The sequence below is a fragment of the Stegodyphus dumicola genome, chromosome 9 (genome assembly GCF_044657685.1).
Source record: "Stegodyphus dumicola isolate Sdum_Otavi_A_Nest chromosome 9, ASM4465768v1".
Classification (NCBI taxonomy): Eukaryota; Metazoa; Arthropoda; class Arachnida; order Araneae; family Eresidae; genus Stegodyphus; species Stegodyphus dumicola.
Window position 1 is genome coordinate 180,125,625 of NC_140776.1, and position 23,241 is coordinate 180,148,865.

Sequence of the window (23,241 nt, forward strand, 5' to 3'; positions counted from 1 at the left end):
TGATGTCCCAATACAATCACAAGACCTTCATCCTGGTTTTAAGTAAACTTTATTAATGGCTTAATTTATACAGGCATTTTCTCACCAACTCTGTTTTGACTTGCCAAATGACAGACAATGCACCATTTATGGCAGCCTTCTACACATCGATAATAGAACACAAGAAGGTGGTAAAATTTGCTTATGTTTGTTACATGCTGCGTTTCCTACAGCCCCTCTCATTTTTCATTTTTATTATTATTGTTTTTATTAGTTCAAAGAGCATTACTCCAGAAGGGCTGTTAATTTCGTTTTTTCATTTTGCATTGAAAATTTTAAAAGGCTGTATCACTTTTCAAATTGTTGCCACCAAATATTATCACCCTGTGTTACATTTAAAGAAATTAAGTAATGAACAATATGCATAAATGTATGTATGTTTCTCACATTGTGATAAAATAAGGTACTTATAGCCATCAAATTTTGAATAACATAGTCCTCCACCCGAATATGGACATCTGGAAGCCCTAATTTGGAATTTGTTTTATTACATGTTTCCTATTTTTTAAAACTTCAGCGAAATTTTTATTAACAAACTCAACGATTTCAAAGCGAGCAATGGCAACACTGTACGAAAAAACACTTTTATCTCCAGCACACGAGACTGTGTATTGGAAATTCTAAAGATATGCTCTTTTTAAATTATTTTGTAATATTGCTGTTGAATTGAATTTTGTGGTTTAAGTGCAAAAAAATGATATTTAATAAATAAAGGTAATACACAAAACGTAAGCCCCTTTGAGCATAACTATAAAATTTGAAAACTTGCAGATTTAAAAAAAAAAAAAAAAATTCCTTTATAGAAGCTGTTCCTAATGGAATATTCTCAAACACTGATAAAATTGTGTTCTGCTATTTACACATTCAATAACACAGCAAACCCAAGTTTAACAACAATGGAATATCTAATGTTTAGCTGCTGCGTGAAAATTCTCCTAGCTACATTTGGTTGCTGTGTTAATGACTAGCAAGAGTTTTGGCAATGTTTACCATTGATAAAAATAGGTTTACTAATTTAGAAGTCAAACAACAAAAATCAGTGTTATATATTCAAATTTTCACAGGACTAGTTTCGATGGTTTTACCGAACCATCATCCTCAGCTGCAAAAGCGCAAAGATTTTTGCATTTTTGTGCTTTTGCAGCTGAGAATGATAGTTCAGTAAAACCATCGAAACTAGTCCTGTGAAAATTTTAAAATATAACACCGATTTTTGTTGTTTGACTTCTAAATTAATATTTGTTCAGCATGTTATTGTATCTTAAAAATAGGTTTATTTACAAACTGTTCTTTGTTAATTTTCAATATGCCAATTGAATTTTAACTGCTATTTATGTTTTTTTCATTGTATCTTGGGGGAAAAAATTATAAAAATTTGGGATGTGCCTTCAATGAAAGAGCATGCAGAAGAGTATTTTCAAAATTACCGGATCCTGGCATAAAAAAAGCTGTAATTAGCATAATATGCAACCTTATTTGAAAATGGATAAACACTGGCTATACAAACACATGCAATTCCAAGTTTACTGTATGTTACAATCTGTAACTTATGTATATGTTGATTATCTAACTAAGCAAACAGTGATCTGTTGGTTCTTTAAACTTTGCTGGAATGACTAATGCAATTTTGACAGGATCTCCATCAATTTGCACGGTCGATGAAATTTCACAACTGCATGTTTTATTTTTATTGTAGTATATTGACTGTTACATGTGAAATGCACCTTTTTTCGAAATCTTGTGTAATTTAAATGTAGGCTTTTGATATTCAAGTTGATAACAAATAAAATTACTCTTTTTGTAATTTTCTAGACCAGAAATGTTTTTCATTCATATGGCTTTTCTACCATGGATTGCACTTTTTGTAGGCTGAACCCTATTTCTCAAGCTTTTCAGCTAGTTGAGCTTTTACTGCATCTAGCTGTTGAATAACAGTGTGTCAAATTTTATCTTTGTTATCATGCCAAAACTTACATTTTATTTGAGTGGTATATGATTCATTTATTTTATTATTATTAATAGTAGTAGTATGTATGTGTATTTATAAATTTATTTTTTGTTTCATTAGTTTTTAAATGCATAATTAGTTAAAATTGCATACAGTGTATTTTACATGGTCTTGCTGGATTTTTTTTTTTTTTTTTTTTTTGAGTAACATTTACTAAGTTGAAAACGTATCTCAAATGCAATGCTATAGAGCAGTTTTCTGTAGCTTGAGGCATGAGAAATGGGATATTAAAAGATACATGTTTGGTTAACATAAAATTGAAACTTCCATTTAAAATCTGGTGCCATATGTGCCTCACCAGTCACCTAATAGCTAAAACTGCTAAATGTTGGGAGTTCAACCTGTGTTTGATCCTAAGTGGGCTAGTGGCATGGTTGATTTTCAGGATTTCCTCCATGTACAATATGAATATGAACCAGTTTCCCTTAACAAAATCCTCCATAAAGGCATTTCTCTCCTCCACATAAATAGCCATCATTTGCTTTACCATATTCAAGTAACCTAACCCATAAGACGAAAATATGTCTACATTATGCAAAAATTATGTTAATACAATTTATTAATTACAAATATTAAGTATTTAATATTGTTTATAAATAATAAAAAATTCCCTTAATGTATTTGGTTATTTTAAATATTTTGTATATTTAACTATACATGTTCTGAATATCAATTCATTTCTTCTTCAGAAATATTTCACACCTTCAAATAAGTTTTTTTTACAGGAAAGATGACCCCATACAGTTGGTTGTACAAGATATCAAGAAAGGATATCTTAATATGACAGTGAATGCACATTCAATTCAAACTTACATTTGGTAAAGCTACAAAACAAATTAATTTAGTTTTCAATTTTAACTCTTGATTTTCCTTCTGTTTTTCTAATAGTCCCAAAAATAACTTCTAATAATTATAAAAAGTAAAAAAATACTTCAGTATAACTCTACCTAAATCCAAGTTTTTCTATTTTGACAATAATATAGTTCTCATAAGTATTATTGTAATTTTGTAGTATATGTAATGAAAAATATGCAATAAAAATTTATCCAGAACTTTAATTTTTTATTCCACAAGTCTTGTACTTCTTGTACCTTAATGATCCTAATTTATCGGGACTTTTAGTTTCTTATTCCAATAGTCTTATACTACTTCTTGTTGAATTTGATCATCCCCTGCTAAATTTTTTTTAAATCTCACGGGCTCATTTCATGGTGTTTTTCAAAATTCACTACATATTAATATGATAGTAGAATACAGATATAGTAATTTCCAGTAGTTATTACATTCTCTTTTGTGACAGATTCTCCCCTTCCTCCTTGGCTAGAGAAGGGCTGTGGATTTGTTTATTTCAACTAAATCAAATTTTTCCTTCCAGACTACAGTAGAGTTTCAATTATACATGATTATCTGTAATCTACACTTAATTTTGGATCTAAATAAAAATTTTTATTTTTAGAAAGATAAATTTAACAGTTAACATTTTCCTTAAATATGTACATGCAAACAATCTTTTTAATAAAAATATATTATATTTATAACATATTTTGATTAAAAGAAAGACTCAATTTTATTGTTGAAACTGTTTATCATTTTCTGCATCCTACAGAATGTAATAGTAAAATAAGCATAGGAATTTAATTTATGGAAAATCTGTGTTTTTGCTAAGGATTTATTATTTTCTCACATTTAAGAGTATAAAAATTACTTTAGAAGTAATTTCTTAATTAATATACAAATTATTAGTCTTTTTTTAATACAAAAAGGCTTATTTTCCCGAAAAATTTCGCCATTTTCTCTCTCCACTACATGTTCCTCATTATTGATAGCTTTTTAATTTGTAAATATATTTTAAAAATATAAATAATTTTGTATTCAATAAATTTCAAGTAAATAATTATTAAGGTATCAGAGTGTTTTAGTCAACTATTCATGGCCAAACAATCCAGATTTATTGTAAAAATTAGAAACGTAAAAAATGTAGACAAAACTCAGAAGGCTACGACTCAATCTATGAAATTCATCAAGATCACATTGTATTATTCCTAATTCAAATCAATAATTTAGATAAAAGAAAGTTCACTATTTGATGATTTAATTTTATCCTCTAGAAGTCTCATGATAAGATGATACCCACTGAGTATTGGAATGTGCAAGAACGATTCTCCCCATTTAAAATTTAAAATGGCTTTAGTCAGTCATCCTTCAGTGGAAAAGAGATAGTTATGGTTAACTTATTTATCTTGAAATTAATCCTTATACAATTTAATTTTTCCATAAAAAGAGCTTGGTAGAATTATGTTCTGTAATAAATATGTTCTATGCAGTTCATAGCAGTCTCTACCATTTCCTGGAATTCTGCAAACTCCACATGTATGCAACAAAACATTTCAACTTCTATGGTGTAAATTAATTTTGACTGTTTGTTCTCAACATCTAACGGCTACTACCCGCACAAATTATGCCCAATTGATCGCATAGCTATTGCCTTTAGTACTTCTTAAGTACTAATACATAAGACTCAAAGATCCAATCTAACAAATTCTATAAGCCATAATTTAAGAGTAAACGAAACCACAAACTTACGAGCATTGGACCTAAAGTTAAACAAATTAAAACCCTTGTCAACTAGTAACAACAGCTGCTTACTGGTACACTGGAATTAAGACACAATTACAACAAATCCTATGCAGACCTATACCAAAATTTTGGTTAGCAAAAGAAAACTAATAATTGTTTAACACTTGCGAGCATCATCATACCTTCAATATCTCTATCACTGGCTCTATGAGCAGCTTCCACATTAAAAAAGAAAAATCATAAAGCAAGCTCCAGTTAAGTACTATTACAACTGCATTTTGGTTTCAGACTGTGCCACTTGTCATAAAGTTTGCATAAAACATCTGGTCTGAGCAAGTATCATCACAAGAAAGGAAATATAGGGTGGAAATTAACATGAAAGTTAACTATTAGTAAAACTTAAACCATGAATGTTCCTAGGCATGGCTTTGTAGCAGACACCTTCATAGTAAGATCTTTGAGCAAGGAAAAAAATCTTTCTCTGCTTGTATTTGTTCCTTCCCTGCTTCTCCTGGACTGCCTGGGAATTTTCCTCAGACAATTGTTGACCGAGAGGAAGCTGAACATTTTTTTTTTTTTTTTAATTTATTCAACTGCTTTCTTGAAGTATAGCATTTTACATGCAACATAAATCAGAAATTAATGTAGCATGGAAGACTTCCAATTAATGATAATAAGCTTTTTTAACAGAATATATTATGCATAACATCATTCTGCAGTAAAATATTCCTTGTGAAACTGATTAGTATTCTGCACAATTAAAACATCATTTGGGCTTATACAAATCTATTACTTAATTACCCAAGTACCGTAATATTTAGTCTAAGAAAGTAAAGTTTAAATAAAATTAAAAGATTGCGTTAAAACTGTTTTATCCTCATACTCTTCCCCATGTAAAATAAGAAGGTAAATTTGTTGTACTCATGTTTGTTAAAATGAGAAGTTTTTCAGTCAAAAAAAAAATTATTAGTATGCTTAAAAGGTAGACTTGAATTGTTAGCAGTTTTTACACATACAAAAATATGCAAAAAGGGAAAAATTTATTGAAAATGTAGTAAAAACGTATTTGAAAGCCAATTTTTTACTTCGCAAATTAGAGCACGATTAGTTAGTAAAATAGGTACCTGGTTTAGACAATCTTCCTCCCACAGATACTCTGTGATGTAAATTTGCACACACTCCAAGAAAGAAGCAATAAAAGCACCACTAAAAAAATAAGCAGTCACGGCCAATGCAACATAGGATTGTTTCTTTTTCATAATATTGCAATACTTAATTTGATTACAGAAACAGTGAATTGTTTTTCTTTTATTTATTTATTATTGTTTATTTTTTTTTCACATATAAATCTGAAATTTTCATTTCATACTTTTTATTTTTCTGAAATTTCTTTTTTTTAATGTCAAAATTATGTATCATTAATTTTTCCTAATATTTTTATACTATAATAAAATATTGTATTTAATTATGCAGCTTGCCTTTCATTATAATCAAAAATATCTGTGCATTTTAATTTATTAAAATTTATACTAAAATGTATTGGGGTCTTATTTTTTAATAAATACAGTATTTAACTTTAAAACTACAGTTTCTAAATGATATTAAATTAGAAAATTTGCTAGTTCACTATGTACTAAATTTAAAAAATGTCTAATAATTCAAATATTCTGTGAATGAGATAAGCAAAATAGAAAATAACCCATTTTATTAAGTGTATGAGAGTGCACACAGTATTAAGCAATAATTTTCACACATGTTCCATTAGTATTTTTACTAAAGAAATGTAAATTGTATTCATAATAGCACTTTTAAAATTCCCCCAAAATTAAAAGAATGAGCAGGTTACACATACATATGGTGAAATATAATCATGCACTAGTATTGCAAATTTTTCATAATTTTTATGAAAGTTGTCCTAGTTCTGTGATCTTAAGCAAAAAATTGAATTTTGTATAAATTTTGTAAAGATGTGACAATTTTTGCAATTTGTTGCCAAATATGTATTATTTTAAACATGTTTTATTGATATATTTGAAATGCCACTTGAATTCATGTCTCTGTTGTGCATCGCTAGATTTGGCAACTTTTCAGGTTTTAAAAAATTTAAAGCCAGTGTGGCTATGAATTTTGATATCACGATTTGTAGATTTCATGATGATTTCTTTAATAAACAAAAAATTTAGTACAATATCATTAAAATAACAATACATTAAAACTGCTAGGGAAATAATGAAAATTAAACATTGTTATCTTTCACATAACTTACATTTCATATTTGATAATTTTCGAATATCACATTAGTTAAATTTATAATAAGATAATAAATACTGTGTAGAAAAATTTTCAACATATTAAAATTTGTTTATCAAAATTAATTTCATTTATTTAATATCTTATTTTTTTATGATAAATATTTTTGAGTTATGAAACATTCAAATGTATGTCAATTCTTTCTGTTAAATTCATTTTACCTCTTTTTTTTTTTTTTTTTTTTTTTTTTTTTTTCCTGAATATCTTAAAAAATTATTTTTACTCCCATGATATCAGTAGGTATGTAATTCAGTATTAGAATTAAATTTTTAATGCATGTTATGTTGATTTACTTTTGCTATTTAATATTCTTTTAAGGCAAAATATGTAAACACTCAGAATTTTTTTAAAGAGGGGAAAAACCCTCATTTGAATTCCCCCCTTTTTTTTAACTTGAAGATGTACATATATTTGCTATCATTATATTCATCACAGATGCTAAATACAGTTTATTTACCATAAGTTTGGAACTGTGTTTTTGTTAATAGTTATTAATATTAATCCATATATATATATATATATATAATTAAGTAGTATATAAGAAAGAAAAACTGACAGCATATGGATTACAATAATATGAAACATAAAAACCATATAAGAGAGAACATAACATTTTATATTATCTGAACAATTGATCACGACTAGTATACAGATTTAACAAACATTTATCTATTCTTACTATTACTAAGACCTCCATATCTTTTCATATTACAGTGATATACTTCAGGAAGTATGCCTTTCAATGTATAAAATCAAAATACTAGAATAAACATAACTCTTTGGATCAAATGTATCAACTATGCATATTTGAATGATTTTCAATAGATTTATCATTACATGCTACAGAATTTATAAATTATATCAGAGACGTGCGAGTGAACGCTTGCAGTATTGTGACAATCATGAGAAATGATTATTAGTTAATAAATCACATGGATGTAAGTTTTTAACAAACCTAGTACAGAAGAACAAGTTCCTATAGAAATAATTCACAAAAACAAAATTTTGAAACTTATGACTTTTTAAAATTTTATATATTTGATAGTTCTGCACTAGGTTAAAACAGACATAATAAATAATAAACTTATAAACAAACCAGTATTCAAAATAAATGCCTTTGCACAAACTCCAATATAATATGTAGTAAGGATTATAATTCATAAAATTTCCTGAGAATTTTTTTAATTGCGTGGTGAAAGAAAAACCAATCTATGAAGGTTTCATTTCTAGATAAATATTGGGTAATATATTTATATAACAAAACAAATATTTTCAAAAAATATAAACATGATTTTTTAAATTTTTTACATTAATAATTATAATTTTTCTATGTTCTAAAATACTGAAAGGTAAGAACATTTAAATTTTTTCAGAAAATTCTTTCAACTATAAAATAAAATGTTACTACAGAGATTAGTTTAAAATCGGGAAGTATAAGCTTTAATATGAACTTATAATTAATTTTATCTATGCTTTAAAGATTTTGAGAAGAAAGATAGTTTAATATTAAAAGTAATACCTGCTCTATCAGTTTCAATAATTTTTAAAATTCATATTTTTAATATTGTACCAATTTACATGCAAGTTTAATTAGAAAATGTCAGACTCTAGTATAATAATTAATCGAAGTATATCTTGGTATTTCTCAACAAGTGATGAATATGCTTACAATGAAGCATATTCTTTAAACATAAATGAATTGAGGTAATATTTGAATAATGGTATTTGAATTATGACCTTTTTTATTTAAACTGCATAAATGTTTAAACATATATTTTTGAAAAAAAAAAAAAAAAGAAATTCACTTGTATATTTTTGCACTAAAAATTAATTAAAATTTATAACTATTTTAGTGTTACATGTGGAAAAGCATTTTAATAGCTTTAATTACATAAAATAAACTAAAAATATCCATGAAATGATCTTATGAACAAAAATCAAAGCATATCAACAATACTATTCATTCAAAAAATTCTACACATTAAGCTACATTAATTCCTATAATATTCTAAATCTGTTATATAATGTAAACAGTTTTTAATATTACCAGGTAATAATGCAATAAAAAATGAGGTAGGAAAAATATTGCATTTTTATGTCATAAAGGAAAAGTCATATAAAATTCAATTGAAAAATTGTATGCTAAGCTATAAGATATTAATAGTACATATCTGTCAACTTTTATGAATTTTTCATAATTTTGGGGAAAATTATTAGCTTTATAATTAGACCTTTTAAAAAAAATTGCAGTTTTTGTTAAAGGCGTGAAAAATTGACATCATCTTAACACTTTAATACTAACTTTATGTTTTAAGCCTGTATTCATGGCAGACATAACAATGAATTCTTTCCTTTTCATTACATCAAAAACAAATTCTCCCTGTGGTTCTTTTGTTTTGAAAATATGAATTATTTTATTGTGCATTGCTATATTTGGCAATTTTAAAACCAATCAGTGTACAAGAATTTTGGTTAGGTGAACTGTGAATTTCATGACAACAATTTTTTTAAACAAACATAGTTTAGGTTAAAATAACACGCTGAACAAAGATTAATTAAAAATCAAACAACAAAAACTAGACCTGGGAAATTTGCAAATATAACACTGATTTTTATTGTTTGACTTCTAAATTAAAATATAGTAGTGTTATTACAGTATTATTTTAAATGATAATAAATTTACTTTTTAGAAACACAACAATAAAATAAAATATTCTTGTTTCCTGTAATCATGTTTTATAATGTTATATAAAACATGATTTTATATACCATATTATATATTTCGAGTTTATTATATATTTTCGAGTTTTATATATTTTCGAGTTACCAAAATATATATTTTGGTAACTCGAATATTTTGACACTGAAGTTTAAACAAGATAATAAATAATATAAAGCACAGTTTCTGAATTGCTTTTTAGCAAAAAGAAAAAAGCTACAACATAACAATTAATTTAATTTGGCTGATTTTCCATTTCTTATGATACGTGCCTCCCCCCTCCATTAACTGTTTTAAAGTATTCAGAAATAAGTCAGTATCTTGTGTAAAATTCACTTTCTGCTTTTGTCTGAATGTTTTCAAAAATTTTCTGATTTTAATGCTTCTGAAGTTGGCAGATATGACATTAATCAAAGCTTTATCCTAAAAAAATCATTCTAAATAGAGGCAAACTATGTTTTAAGTTCAAAATTCTTTTTCTGAAGCTCACTTAAAAGCTCAGATACTGTGTGATGTGCTTTTAATTATTACAGGAACTGCTGTATGCAATATGGTCCCTTTTAATATATTATTTCTGGAAAACTGACTAAGCATATATTTTAAAATAAAGCAAAAGTATATAAATATATTTCTTTAGTTATAATATCTGATGTAACTGAAATAGTAAAATATACATTATGAGTTATAATTTTCCCCTTTTAAACACCATACATACTTACTATAGTACTCGTAAAGTAGCACAAAAATCCTAATTCTTAAACATGTTTTTGTAGTTTTCTGCTTGAAAAAAAAGTAAATCTATCTACATCAAATACTTAGATCGTAAGTCAGGTGATAATTTAAAAATAATGTCATATACCTACTGAAGTTTTTTTTTTTTTCTTTTTCCCCCCCCCCCTCTTAATAAGAACTAAACTGTTTCTGCCCATAACAGACTTCAATTCTTGTAACAAATCCTGTTTGAAATTTAGCAGTTACACTACAGATTAGATGAATTTATTTCATAGCAGGAAACTACTCACATTAATTTTAATTATACAACCTACATAAAAAAGCCATAAATTACTATAAATATTGATTGTTAAGTATTTTTTATTGTATACATTAAACATGGCCAAACTTGCATGCCACTTATAGCTATCCTGTTCTTTAAACTGTGGTTTGTATTGTCATAAACAATTGTTTTATTCTTGAGATACCATTCAACAAGTAAAAATCCTCCCAACATACATTTTAACAATTAGTAGTTTAATTTTTTAAAGTATCTTATATATGTATAATCACTTTACACAGTTTCAAATTGACCATCATTTATGCAATTCATTATTGCAGTGGTACTACTTTTAAAACAATTAAAGGGCTATAAGACAACAGAGAACATAAATACACCTATAACATGCTGTACTGATGATGTAACTTAAAAAACTTACTGAATGGCACTACAAATATGTAAACCATTAACTTGCACTGAAAGAAATAAAGTCCAGTTTTCATTTAATGAAGTAATTAAATAATTTTTACGTATTGAATTACAGTTTATTCACAGAATGCTCTTTCCCATCTCACTTGTTCTAGAATTAAGAGTAAAGAAAAACTGCTAGTTCTATTTTTCAAATCACTGCATTTTTCTTCACTCAAATGAAAAGCTGTTTCTTTATTTTAATCACTGCTATGTTTTCTTTCTTCTCCATTTAACTCTTTTATTAAAATCAATCGACAACAAAGAGTCAAGGAAAACAACAAATGGAAGACAAAAGAAAAGATTTGTTTTCCTATCTGAAAAAAGAATGTTCAGTACTTCTTACAAAATGTAAAATTTGTGAATCACAGGAGCATTCTTTCCTGAATATAACATGAATTACTTACATAAATCATATATTACTTTTATAATGATATCATTTTAAAATTGCTTAGAATATTACAAAACTGTTTTATTCAATTTAAAATCATATATAGTGAGGTTCTTGAATATTTTTTAAATTATAACATATTGTTCTTACTGACATAAAGTTTGGCCACCACGGGTACATATTCCTTCAAAGATCTTAATTATACCTTTACAAATATAATATATTGTTAATTCAATTAAGGAGAAAAAACAATTATAAATGAAGCAGACCAGCAATTAAAAAAGGCCAATATGCTTCATTTATATAATCTTGTATTGATTGTAAAAAAGAAAAAATATGAAATATATAAAAATATTTGAGGAATTACCACTTAATATGACATATTTAATACTGAAATATGTATTAATTAAAAATTTATTTACTGTTTTTTAACTAATTAATATTTTCTTGTCAACTAAGACCTATCATATTTTTATTGATGATATTATTGACTTATGTCCCACTTCTCTTTTCATTCTTGTTATATTTTTTAAATTAAAAAAGATATTGCTGCTCTTTCTCCATTACTTACAGCTTATCCATTAGAATATATAGACAGTAACTTAAACAAGCTCTGTATAAATGAAGCACATGCATTTATAATAAAAATTGTATCAATGAAATGAACTCTCAAAATGTCAATAATTCTAAATAGATATATATACATAAATGATTTACAATTCTTTTTCCAAGATTTCTACATTATATCAAAATCTACACGGATGACATTTAAGAAACATAACTATTATCTTTTTTCAAAAAAAAAAAAAAAAAAAAAGATTTAATTTTTTTGAAACTAAAGTATACACATTTACTTATTTTAATATTTTTTCTTCAGTTCTTTCAAAGCATTAATTCGAGCACTATCAAATATATGGTACCATTTCAACTAATAATCTTGCACAATTTATCAATTACTTATGATCTTATACGTTACTTCTACTGTCATCAAAGTATAAAATTGGCTTATGTTTACTTTCCAAAAATGAAACATAACTGGTTTTAAATTTAATTTAGCATTCAAATTTTGCTCTTGTTAATAAATTCCTACATGACTATTCTCGCTTTGGAAGCTACACTATTAGCACCTATGTATGATACATGGAAAAACCATTTTTTGATCATTTTTATTTCTAGACATAATTTTTCTGTAATGTGAATTGTGCACCATTAAGCAACATTTTTAAGGATAAAAAACTTTTTGTTAAGCCTAAAATACATTTATACTAAACAAAATCATATCTCATCCCAAGAATGTATATTAATTTTTAGTTGCAGAATTTGATTAATAGAATGTCACAACCAAATGTACTTAAATTCTAAACTAAAATAAATAACTTGCAAAAAAGGCCAACTAAAATAAATAACTTGCAAAAAATTATTTATGTTAACTAATTATAGTACTTTTTAAAATGATGTTAGCAAAATGATTTATAGGTAAAATAGATGTTTTATATATTTCACTTGATCAAAATAATAATATGAAAATTTACCTTTAATAGCTGCAGGAGATAACATATTTAAAACATACTCTCAAAAAATATCAGAAAATATTTAAGACACACATGAACATGGTTTCAGCATAACAGCCTAAAATATTTTATCTTGTTTTAATTCATTTTAACCACATGTGCCAATTTATTTTTCAATATGCCTTTTATATAATAAAATAAAGGTTTGTTTCATTTTCCATCTACGAATCAATCTCTTGACTATATAATACTATTGTATATCCTAAATCAATAAATATTACAATGAACAATATAAACTCTATAACTGCATCATCACTTTTTGTTGTTTCTTTTGATTATTTTATAAAATTCATTGTATATAGATATATAGTATATATTTAAATGTACAGTCATGAAATATTAACTTGATAGATCAATATTCACATAATTTTAGTTCCAGGGATTAAACATTTTCAAATTCTGATGCAGAATATACAAATCTTCAGACCTGATGTAAATAATAAGAAATAAGAATGCAAGTATTTTTTATTTCAAGTGAAATTCCTTTCTGTGAACACAGAATATCACATTCTTAATAACAATCTGCTTTAGAAGAAAGAATATGTCACACAAATGGCTAGTATTTACAAATCTCCATTAATATAATTTCTTGAATAATCATAGGGACTCCTAATTAAATGATATTTTTACACAAAATATGAAATGCATTGCTTAATGCTAAATATTTAAATGCTAAAATATTTTACCTGATCTCCAAAGCTGTCACTCTCGGAACTTCATTTCTTAGCCCAGAAGAAATCAAAGTCCTGAGCATTTACAATTAAATTTAGGAATTCAAACTAATTCCCTGTGGGTTTAATTTCAGTGGTGGGAATCAAAATTTTTAAGAACCAGTCTGCTGCTAAATTAGTTACTAAATGATGACAAAAACTACATATACACATATCAACTACATATCACTAACAACGGCACATTAATTGGATGTTAATCTGGAATGAAAACATTAAATTTGTTTTGCAGAGCAATAAAGAAATTATTGTCACATAAAACAAAACTAGAAAAATTTGAAAACATTTCACATTTTGTGTATCAAAAAAGGTCAATCACACATTTATCTGACTAGAAAACTGCTTTCAATAGAATGAAATGATCTAGAAAAGCTTGAAAGTATTTTATATTTGGCTTATTTAAAAAGTAAACTTGATCTACCATTAAATAATATCCTCTGCATAAGCCTCATCTATGCTACAATCAATGAAACAAAATTACTTGCATGGAAAACTTTATCCACAAGAGAGAAATTATATTTAATTATATCTGTTCTCTTGTCACATATTCTTTACAAAAATGGAACTCAATATGAAAGAAATCAGGTACTATTACATGACAATGATGTGATAACTTAATAATGAAATAAATTCTAACCATGATAAATACAATGGAATCAAGTTTTGTACAATCTGTCAAGAAATCAAAAATCTTTCCACATCAAAATGAATTTGTGTAAGTTGTTACTTCTTAAAAGCATCTGACAAGAATAACTTGATATTCTAACCAAATACAGTGAAATAGTTTTATAACTTTCAGTAAATAATGCACTATATAGCAATATCTAATATATAAATACTTTATATGATAACATAAAAATTAATATAATAATAACATCAGATAAAAATTGCTATAATGAAAAAATATAATAATGAACATAAAATAAATGCCTATCTATCTGAGAATAATATATATGTTATACAAATATTTTTATAACTTTCCACTGATTTTGGTTACATTAATTAATAACTATATTAAACAATAGCTTCAAATAATGTTTCTTTTCCAACTGAAACTATTTTTCTAACAAGAAACAAAAGACAGAAAATATATATTACATTATAATTGTCCAATGTTTTTTTCAATTTGCCTAATATTTCAATTTCTTGAACATGATTTTAATATAAAGATTGCATTAAAAATAGGATCAATTCCGAATTAACTAAGTCATCTAAGAAAAGTTAAGTTTGTTCGATGCAAATGAATGGAAAAATTATTATCACAAAGTATCAGCATAAAACAAATTTGTTTATGAGAAATAAAAAAAGAACAGATGGGATAACAGCAGTGATAGCATATATAGTCATTTATAACTTAGTTTCTCTTCTAATGCTCTTTATTCTTCCATTATTTACAATGTGTTCTTTTTATTTTGAATAATAATTTACATAACTAAATGAATTTATTCTCTAGATTAAAGTGCTTGAAAATACAGCTTAGTAGTTAGCAGCACTTTTCTATTAATTATAATGTAGGTTGTTACTTTTTTTAGATCTGCCATTTTAAAAAATAAAAACCGATAATAAAAGTAAATTTAAACACTACATACAAATTTACACACTCACTTCAATGGCTTTGTTTTTATGAGCAACAATATACCTTAAAGGTTTTGTAAATTTTACGATTACTTATAAAGTAATTATCACATGTAAAACTTCACAGAAATGAAGTGAAACCTATATATTAGGACATAACTAATATATTAGAATATTTAAAACAAAACCAAAATTATTTACAAATTCACAATTCTATTAACAGAACAACAAAATCATAACAAGCCAGTACCTTTCATATTAAAGAGATTCAAAGCAAATGCAAAATAAAGAATTCAATAGAAATGCCAAAAAACATCTTATTTTGATTCACAATAAAAGAATTACAAATGCATTGTAAGTTTTAATTCAACATCTTAAAACATTTCTTTTTATGGTTTTGCCACCCCAGAAATTTCATGCCTATATCTGTTAAGTGCTGGATTCTAGTAGCATTCATGTATTCAAAGAGAATAACAATTTTTTTTTAATTATGATTTAAAGAAAAATAAAATACGTACATTGCAAAAACTTGTCTAGGAAGATTCTCTGTTTCCTTGGCAATATCTATTTTAGTTATTAAATCATACTGATGGATTTTTAAATAATGTCCATATTCAGAAACATTTGCTGTTAATTGATAAATGCTCTTTTAGTCGTTTAAATTTATAATCAGAAATGATACTTCCTTATTATCATAGCCCCCATTATTTAAACAGCATCAAGATTATGGATAAACCCCCCAGTGTGTGACAGAAAGCATTGCAAATGCCAGGCAGTCCTAAACACAGTCACTTAAAAAATTATGCTCACTGTTATTTAATGGGGATTTTCATATATTTGAAAGACAGATTAAGAAAAAAAAATCTTGGAAGATTGATATAGCATCTTCCTCACTTATTGTTATATGTTAAAGTTGTTTGGAAAAAATGCTGAAAATGTGATAGTAACACCAGAATAACTCATAGCCTATTCAGAACTTTTCTCATGAACTTTAAGTTACACTGCTTAGGACTGCAAGTCATTTGGCAATAATTTGCAACATATACACCAGTGATTTATCGATAATCTTGGAGCCACTGAAACAATAGGGGCCATAATGATAAGGAGGTAACCAGAAATTCATATATTATTCAACCCTGCTAATGCAACCAGTCTGGCAGTTTGCTAAAATATTTGTCCAACAGGGCTGCTAGCTATAAAACTGGGCTGGTGAAGAGCTATATGGGAACTTAAAGGAGTTTCTCTCTTGCACAAATAGCACCCATCTTATTTTGTAAATAAACTGGGCTGAATAGTATGCACATCAGCCAATTTTTTTACATAAAATTAGGAAGAAATTTTTTTGAAAAATTCAGAAAAAGAGTATAATGAATTTTTAGGACTTTGTAATTACCTGCACCCCTACAAAAAGTTGCCAATTCACTGGTGACTCTGTGAATTGGTGAAACATGCTTGGGTAGCTCTGCAGTTCGCAGATGCTGTTTTGTTTGTACATAGTAATAAAATGGAACATTTTACAAAAAATAATAAATTTCATAATATTCCATGAAATGATGGTTAAATAAAGATTTTTGAAATTACATTCTAAAGATTTTTTAAATTGCATTCTGCACCATTTGTTTTACAATCAAGCTGCTCAAAAACTGCCAAATTGAAAAGTAAAAATATCTTAAAACACAAGAGATATTTTTTCTACTTTTTTTAGAATGATGCAATTTCAATACATTGTTGCTAATTCGAAAAAAATAAAATAATCTCGCAAATCACCAAATCAAAATTTTGTAGTCAAACTAGTTTTTAAATTTAGCAAAATGCAGAAAAATCACAAATCAAGAGACATTTATAACACAATTCATATTTCAAGAAAGGAATAACCTGCTTTTGATATAACAAAATGAACAAATTCAAATGACAAATATCTGTCAACAATATGACTTAAAATACACATTTGGCAACAATTCGCCAAACTATAACACAGGGTTCGTACACATTTCTGCACATGGAAATTAAGGACCATTAATGAAAAAAATTAAGGACCTATGAACAAACGGGAACTGAATAAATTCAATTGAAGATATTATCTATGCCTGAATTTCACTTTTGTAATACCATCCTAAAAATAAAATAGATCCCTAAGTAGTACGCATTATTACTAAACATAAATTAATTAATATAATTGTTAATAAGTTTGAGAATAAAATAAACTATGCAATTTATCAAGTAGCATTAAATATTTTACACTTATGATAGTCAGTCATATTTGAACGTTTATATGGATTTCCTTCTCTTTTAAGCATCTTTTCTAACAATTAGAGATTTGTCTCTTGCAAACCAATGCTCTCACTAGTTTCTGCGTGCTTCATCTTCTAACTTGTCAACCTCTCCACAATGTACCTATGAGGATTTACTTGATCTGGTAAAAGTTAAATGGTCCAACCCCCCCCTCCCCGACAGACGTGAAGCATATTATCGCTATGTCTGAAATTAACTACAATATCAGACAAAGGTTTAAATAAGCCTCTTATTTGAAAAGAAATTAGAACATAAAGGCATGTTCTGATGCTAACAAAATCAATTACAGCTCACGGTGACGTAATTAAGCAAGAACAGTCAGATTCAAACTAATAATGTGGACTAGTGGTCAAAGATTATACAATTTAATTGTAATTTAATCTGGCTCAATAACTCTATCATATGAGGAAATAGAAATGGGAAATTATAGTAAAGGTTGAAATCATAAACAATTGGGTAATTTACATAATAATAACTGCACATATCTTTGAAGAATAATTTCCTTTATGTACTCAGTTTCTTTCTTCAACACGTTTCCTTTTCATTTTAGAATTTTTGGATTTAATTAAGGATTTCCGTTATTCTAAAAAACACTAAATGCATTTAGAATGTACAGAAAAAGCGGCTAATTTTATTTCTTTAGTAATATGAACATTCAGAAGCAATATGAAATATATATAGTAAAAAACGGTTACAGAGTTGATGTGGCAGAATTTCTAGAATTTAGTGACACACTGAACAAAAAAAATCTAGAAACGGCAAAACTTTTGGAATTTAGAGCAAGCATTAGAAGCAGAATTTAGAAAGGCAGTAGGCAGCAGAATTTAGGATCCACAGAGATTGCATCAGGTGGGAAAATGCCTAGTGCCAGCTATGTGTATGATGCATTAAGAAATATTACATGAATCTTTTAAATTGTAAGTTTTCAATTTCTTTATTAATAAAAAAAATCCCTTTCTATAATGCCTGCCCATGTGATAAGATCAGAAGCATTTTTGATATTTTCCATGCTTCTGTCTAGTGAAAAGTACAGAAAATAAAGAGAAGGAAAACATGTTAAGATTCTAGTATCAGAAGTAATATATTCAAATATTATGTTTTCATTTTCTTCCAGATGTTCTTCCAAAAATAAGAAATTCATTGCAAACTTTCTGTAAAATACATCCACTACGTGTTGATACAATGGAGACATTTTTCATTTTGTCACATATTTCTTGAATCTTCTAGAATCGTGAAGGCAAGATTTATAATCTTGCTTCAAATCCTTCTAAACTTTCCAAGCTGCAATGTCTAAAATCCTAAAGAAAAATTATCCCTACCATTTCTGTAACAGAAAAATGTCAGAAATATTTTGGAAAAAAGTAGGAGGGAAAAAGTATAAAATTAAATTTATAGAGAAAACTGATGCACATTCTGAGAATTCTGAATATTCCGAGACAATTACATGGGAAAAACTATTACTATGAAAAAATTAAAAACAAGAAATTTTTAATTAATTACATAGCTAATTTTGTTTTTGCTAAGAGCTTTTTCGGAAATTGTGCTTTATAGCATTATACCTTGTTTATTTTTCAGATTTAAAATATTGTACAAGTTGCCAAAATGAAACTTTATAATATTACAGTGAAAAATAAAAATGTTTTATTTTAATGTTATTTTTTAAATATAATTTCAATATATTACCATTATTTTAATAAAATTTATCAATGTTACGATGTTTTAAAAAAGAATCGTCAAAAAATTCTGAGATTTTGGAATTAAAACTTTTCTATAGAAACTAATCTTAAAATCGCCAAAATGTTGAAAAGTCGCCAAATTTAGAACAGTTTAATAAAAGAATTTACATCCCCAAAAGCAAAAAGTTGTTTACGAGCTCTTTACTAGAATAAATGAATTTCGAAATGCTTATGTTCACTTCTTGCTTAGAAACTCGAGTATCCCATATTAGAAATAGAAATAAATTATAACTCATGAACCCATTCAAAAGATTACCATATATACGGCAGTGAATAGCCAAAAATATTCCTCAAAATGCTAATTCACACTCAAAATGACAGTCGTGAAAACAGACAGAAATTTCAGATGATTAAAATTAAGGACCTTCTGTTGATTTTAACCAAAATTAAGGACTTTTAAGGACAAAAAATCGAAGGACTTTTAAGGACTCTTAAGGATCGTACGAACCCTGGCACAATTTAAGATGACACAAAATTTGTGAAAAATCAATTTCATGTGTGATAAAACTAGAGAAGTTTTTGTGAAAATTACAAAAAAAAAAAAAAAAAAAAAAAAAAAAAAAAGTTAGCAGATATATGAAAGTATATTTGTGCTCATGGTTGTGTCTTTCATGATCATTTAGTATTTGATCTGTGATTTGTTATTTCAACCAATTTATGATTGTATATTTTTTACTTTAAGATTGGTTATATTACAGTGCAATTTAGTATGCATATGAAAATGACATATATTGCATTTTTTTAACAACAGCCAAAATGCATTTGAAGGTTAAAAAAGACCAAATTTGGAATTCAAGAAACTACATTTTGTTTATGACCAAAAGTTCTGAAAATAAAGGCAGCATAAAGACAAAATGTATATTAAACCAGAAAAGAAATTTTCTCAAATTTCTCCCAAAATTCTTTTAATTCTACTGAAAATTTAAACTTCTAATTTTAATTTATTTCATATACCTCAAAATAGTAAACACCATAATTTATTATAAATTATTTTATATTCTCAAGAATCAAACAATTCACATTTAAACAAAATACCCATGAGCTAAACCAGAAACATAACAGTTCTTCAAGATAATGACTACCTTAATGTTAGCAAAACTTCTTACATTTAGCCAAGTACATATCAATTTGCTTTCTGTACGTGAAAAAATTTCACTTTTTATACCAAACTTTCAAACTGTGAATCAGAACCACCTGGAACATTAAATTACTGAATACAATTCATCAAGTAAAAGATGCAAACAAGGGCAATTTACAAAACTGAAGTCACAAAGCAAAACCTTTTATGAAAACCACCTTTCCAAGGAATTTACAAATATCAATGCATACTATATAAAGTATTACATGAAATTTATTATTTTTTACAATAATTCCTTAAAAAAATACATTTAACCTTTCTATATGTTTCATTTTCATATTTTAATTTATTATGCATTATGTAAGCTTATACTCCTCCTTTCCTTTAGGAAAAAAATGAGGTGGGGGAATTACAAAATTCTTATCAATTTCATTATAAGTTTCAAATAATTAAATTATGGATACAGAAACAAAATGATACAGTTATACTTTAGTAATTTAACAATTAAATTTATGGCTAACGGAAAAAATCAAAAGATCCTCATATTAATTTATGTGCCATTATGAGCTTCACATATGATGGCCACATTCTCCCCCCCCCCAATGGTGGACACTTGCCTATTACGGCACTGGCCACTCCTAAGTCCAGAAGTCGTGGCCATTTTACTATGGAGGCACCTAATAGGCAGCCACTGTTACCTTCTATGAAGGGACAGACAATTGTACATACATGCCTTTTCTGGGATTTGAACCTGGGCCCTTCAGTATCGCAATCAGGCTCCCCTAATCAATATATCATCTGGGTGGCAAAAGCCACACAATACCTAAAACTGGTTGGCAAACTGTCATTAGTTTACATATCAAGGCTTTTCTAAATAATATCAGTCACCAATGAATGTGCAATACAGTGTCTGAGTTTTTAAAAATAGTATAAAAAAACTAAAATACAAAATGTTAACTTTTGTTCTTGCTCCTAATTTTGAAATCTAAAATTGAAAAATTTTTTTTTACATATTTTAAATATTATGAAAAGATCTAGAGGTCTGAAACATATGCCTCATTGTTCTTGCACAAATCAAGTTTTGATATTAATAATCAGGCTCTGGAATTATTTATCAATAAATAGATTACAACCTATTTTCCATATGGTTTTTCTTACTGAAAATTTCTTTTCTCCAGTCCACTTTATAATAAAATGTAATACTTGACATAGAAAATATGCATTAACTGACAGTTAACAATGCAGCTTCCTAATCAACAAAAAGTTGTTAGAAGTTAAGATGTTTTTAGGGAAAGTAATGTGAATTTTTGACAACAAGGAGGGTCAGCTCCCTAATCCATGTTTTTCAAGGCTTGAATGCACATATTTATTTAGGGTAGTAACTTTATAACCAAAATAAACACTGCCAGGAAAAGGACATAGCTAATGAAAAAATTATTAATTACTATTTTAATAGAAATCACTAAGTATTAGCTTAGTAAATCATAACAAATCTAGGTATTTGTTTAACAAATGTTAATTTTAAATCCATATAATATTACAACTTTCACATAAAATTGTCCTTGAAAGTATATTGTTAGACAGCTTGGTTTTTTTCATAATATTACCTACGAGGGAAGCTAAAAACATAAAATATATACTTCTGACAAAACCATGATGGACGGATTTTTGGTTTCTTGGATTGATATTTCAATTAGGATAATGAAACAAATTTAGTGCATGTAAGTAGATATCACTGTACCATCATAAAAATTACACCCATCAAAACTCCACCTCCAATACATGCCACAGCTAGAATAGAAGCAATGTAACAAAACAAATTGCCTTTCTTTCTAAAAAGAGTTTCTTCATCCTGCAAATAAAAGAAGGAATTTAAGCAATTACTTTTATAAGCCATTAAGGCATCAGAGTACAACAAAATCTAAATCAAGGTTTTTACTAAAATTTATAAATGTTTTTAACAATAATACTGGATACTGTTCTGTTATCAGGGCCAGGTCCAGAAATGCATGTGTGTATGCATGTATATATGGATGTATGTGTTCATGTATGCATGTATATGTAGCTGTACGTGCATATCTGGGTGTACACACACATATTTGCACATACATACATATATACTCATCTGCATATACAGTCAAAAGTCTTTAATCCGGACTCGTCGGGACTTCGACGATTCCGAATTATCGATTTTTCCGGATTATAGATCATAAGTTTAAATCTGGTAAGATGGCATGCAGAAATTATAAAATTAAAAATATGAAAGCGTAATTTATAAAATAATGAGCAATTATGATCTAAAGGGTATCAAAATTTACAAAAAAATAAGCTTAATATTTATTTGTTTACTTTATTAAACATTTCTTTAAACGCGCGTATGCGTAAAGCATACCCTACGCATAGCCGGAATTACAAAATTGCAACCAGAAAACTATTTGATTTGTATTCGTGATATTTATAATGACGAGAAATTTGATTTAAATCATATCAAAGACGGAGTACATCGAGATTAAATACTACATTTAATAAGGAATTATAAGCCGAATAAAATAAAAACATTTGCCCTAAAGATAACGATAGTGCTGACAGATCAACTTCCAGTTCATAGTGCGCCCGCCACGACGTCTCCCCCCCCCTCCCGCGCAGAGCAGTGTGAAATTGATAAACAGATGTCGGAACGGTTAGATAAACAAAGGATATGCTTTTATCCATTTTTTAAAGAAATTCGTTTTTTGTTTGATGGACATCGAAGCATACT

The 23,241-nt window shown here is 27.1% G+C and overlaps 2 protein-coding genes across 2 annotated transcripts in view; one reads left to right on the forward strand and one right to left on the reverse strand.

Moving 5' to 3' along the window:
• The window catches only part of LOC118203058 (lysosomal acid glucosylceramidase-like), a 58,314-nt gene extending 55,215 nt beyond the window's left edge, over window positions 1-3,099 (forward strand). The window contains exon 10 of the mRNA XM_085824405.1: window positions 2,773-3,099. Coding sequence (XP_085680531.1) covers window positions 2,773-2,869 — 97 coding nt within the window. The 3' untranslated portion in view covers window positions 2,870-3,099. The remainder of the gene's footprint in view (window positions 1-2,772) is intronic.
• Window positions 3,100-6,312: 3,213 nt separating this feature from the next.
• Window positions 6,313-23,241, reverse strand: part of LOC118202579 (uncharacterized) — a 71,672-nt gene continuing 54,743 nt past the window's right edge. The window contains exon 8 of the mRNA XM_035374747.2: window positions 6,313-22,335. Coding sequence (XP_035230638.1) covers window positions 22,216-22,335 — 120 coding nt within the window. The 3' untranslated portion in view covers window positions 6,313-22,215. The remainder of the gene's footprint in view (window positions 22,336-23,241) is intronic.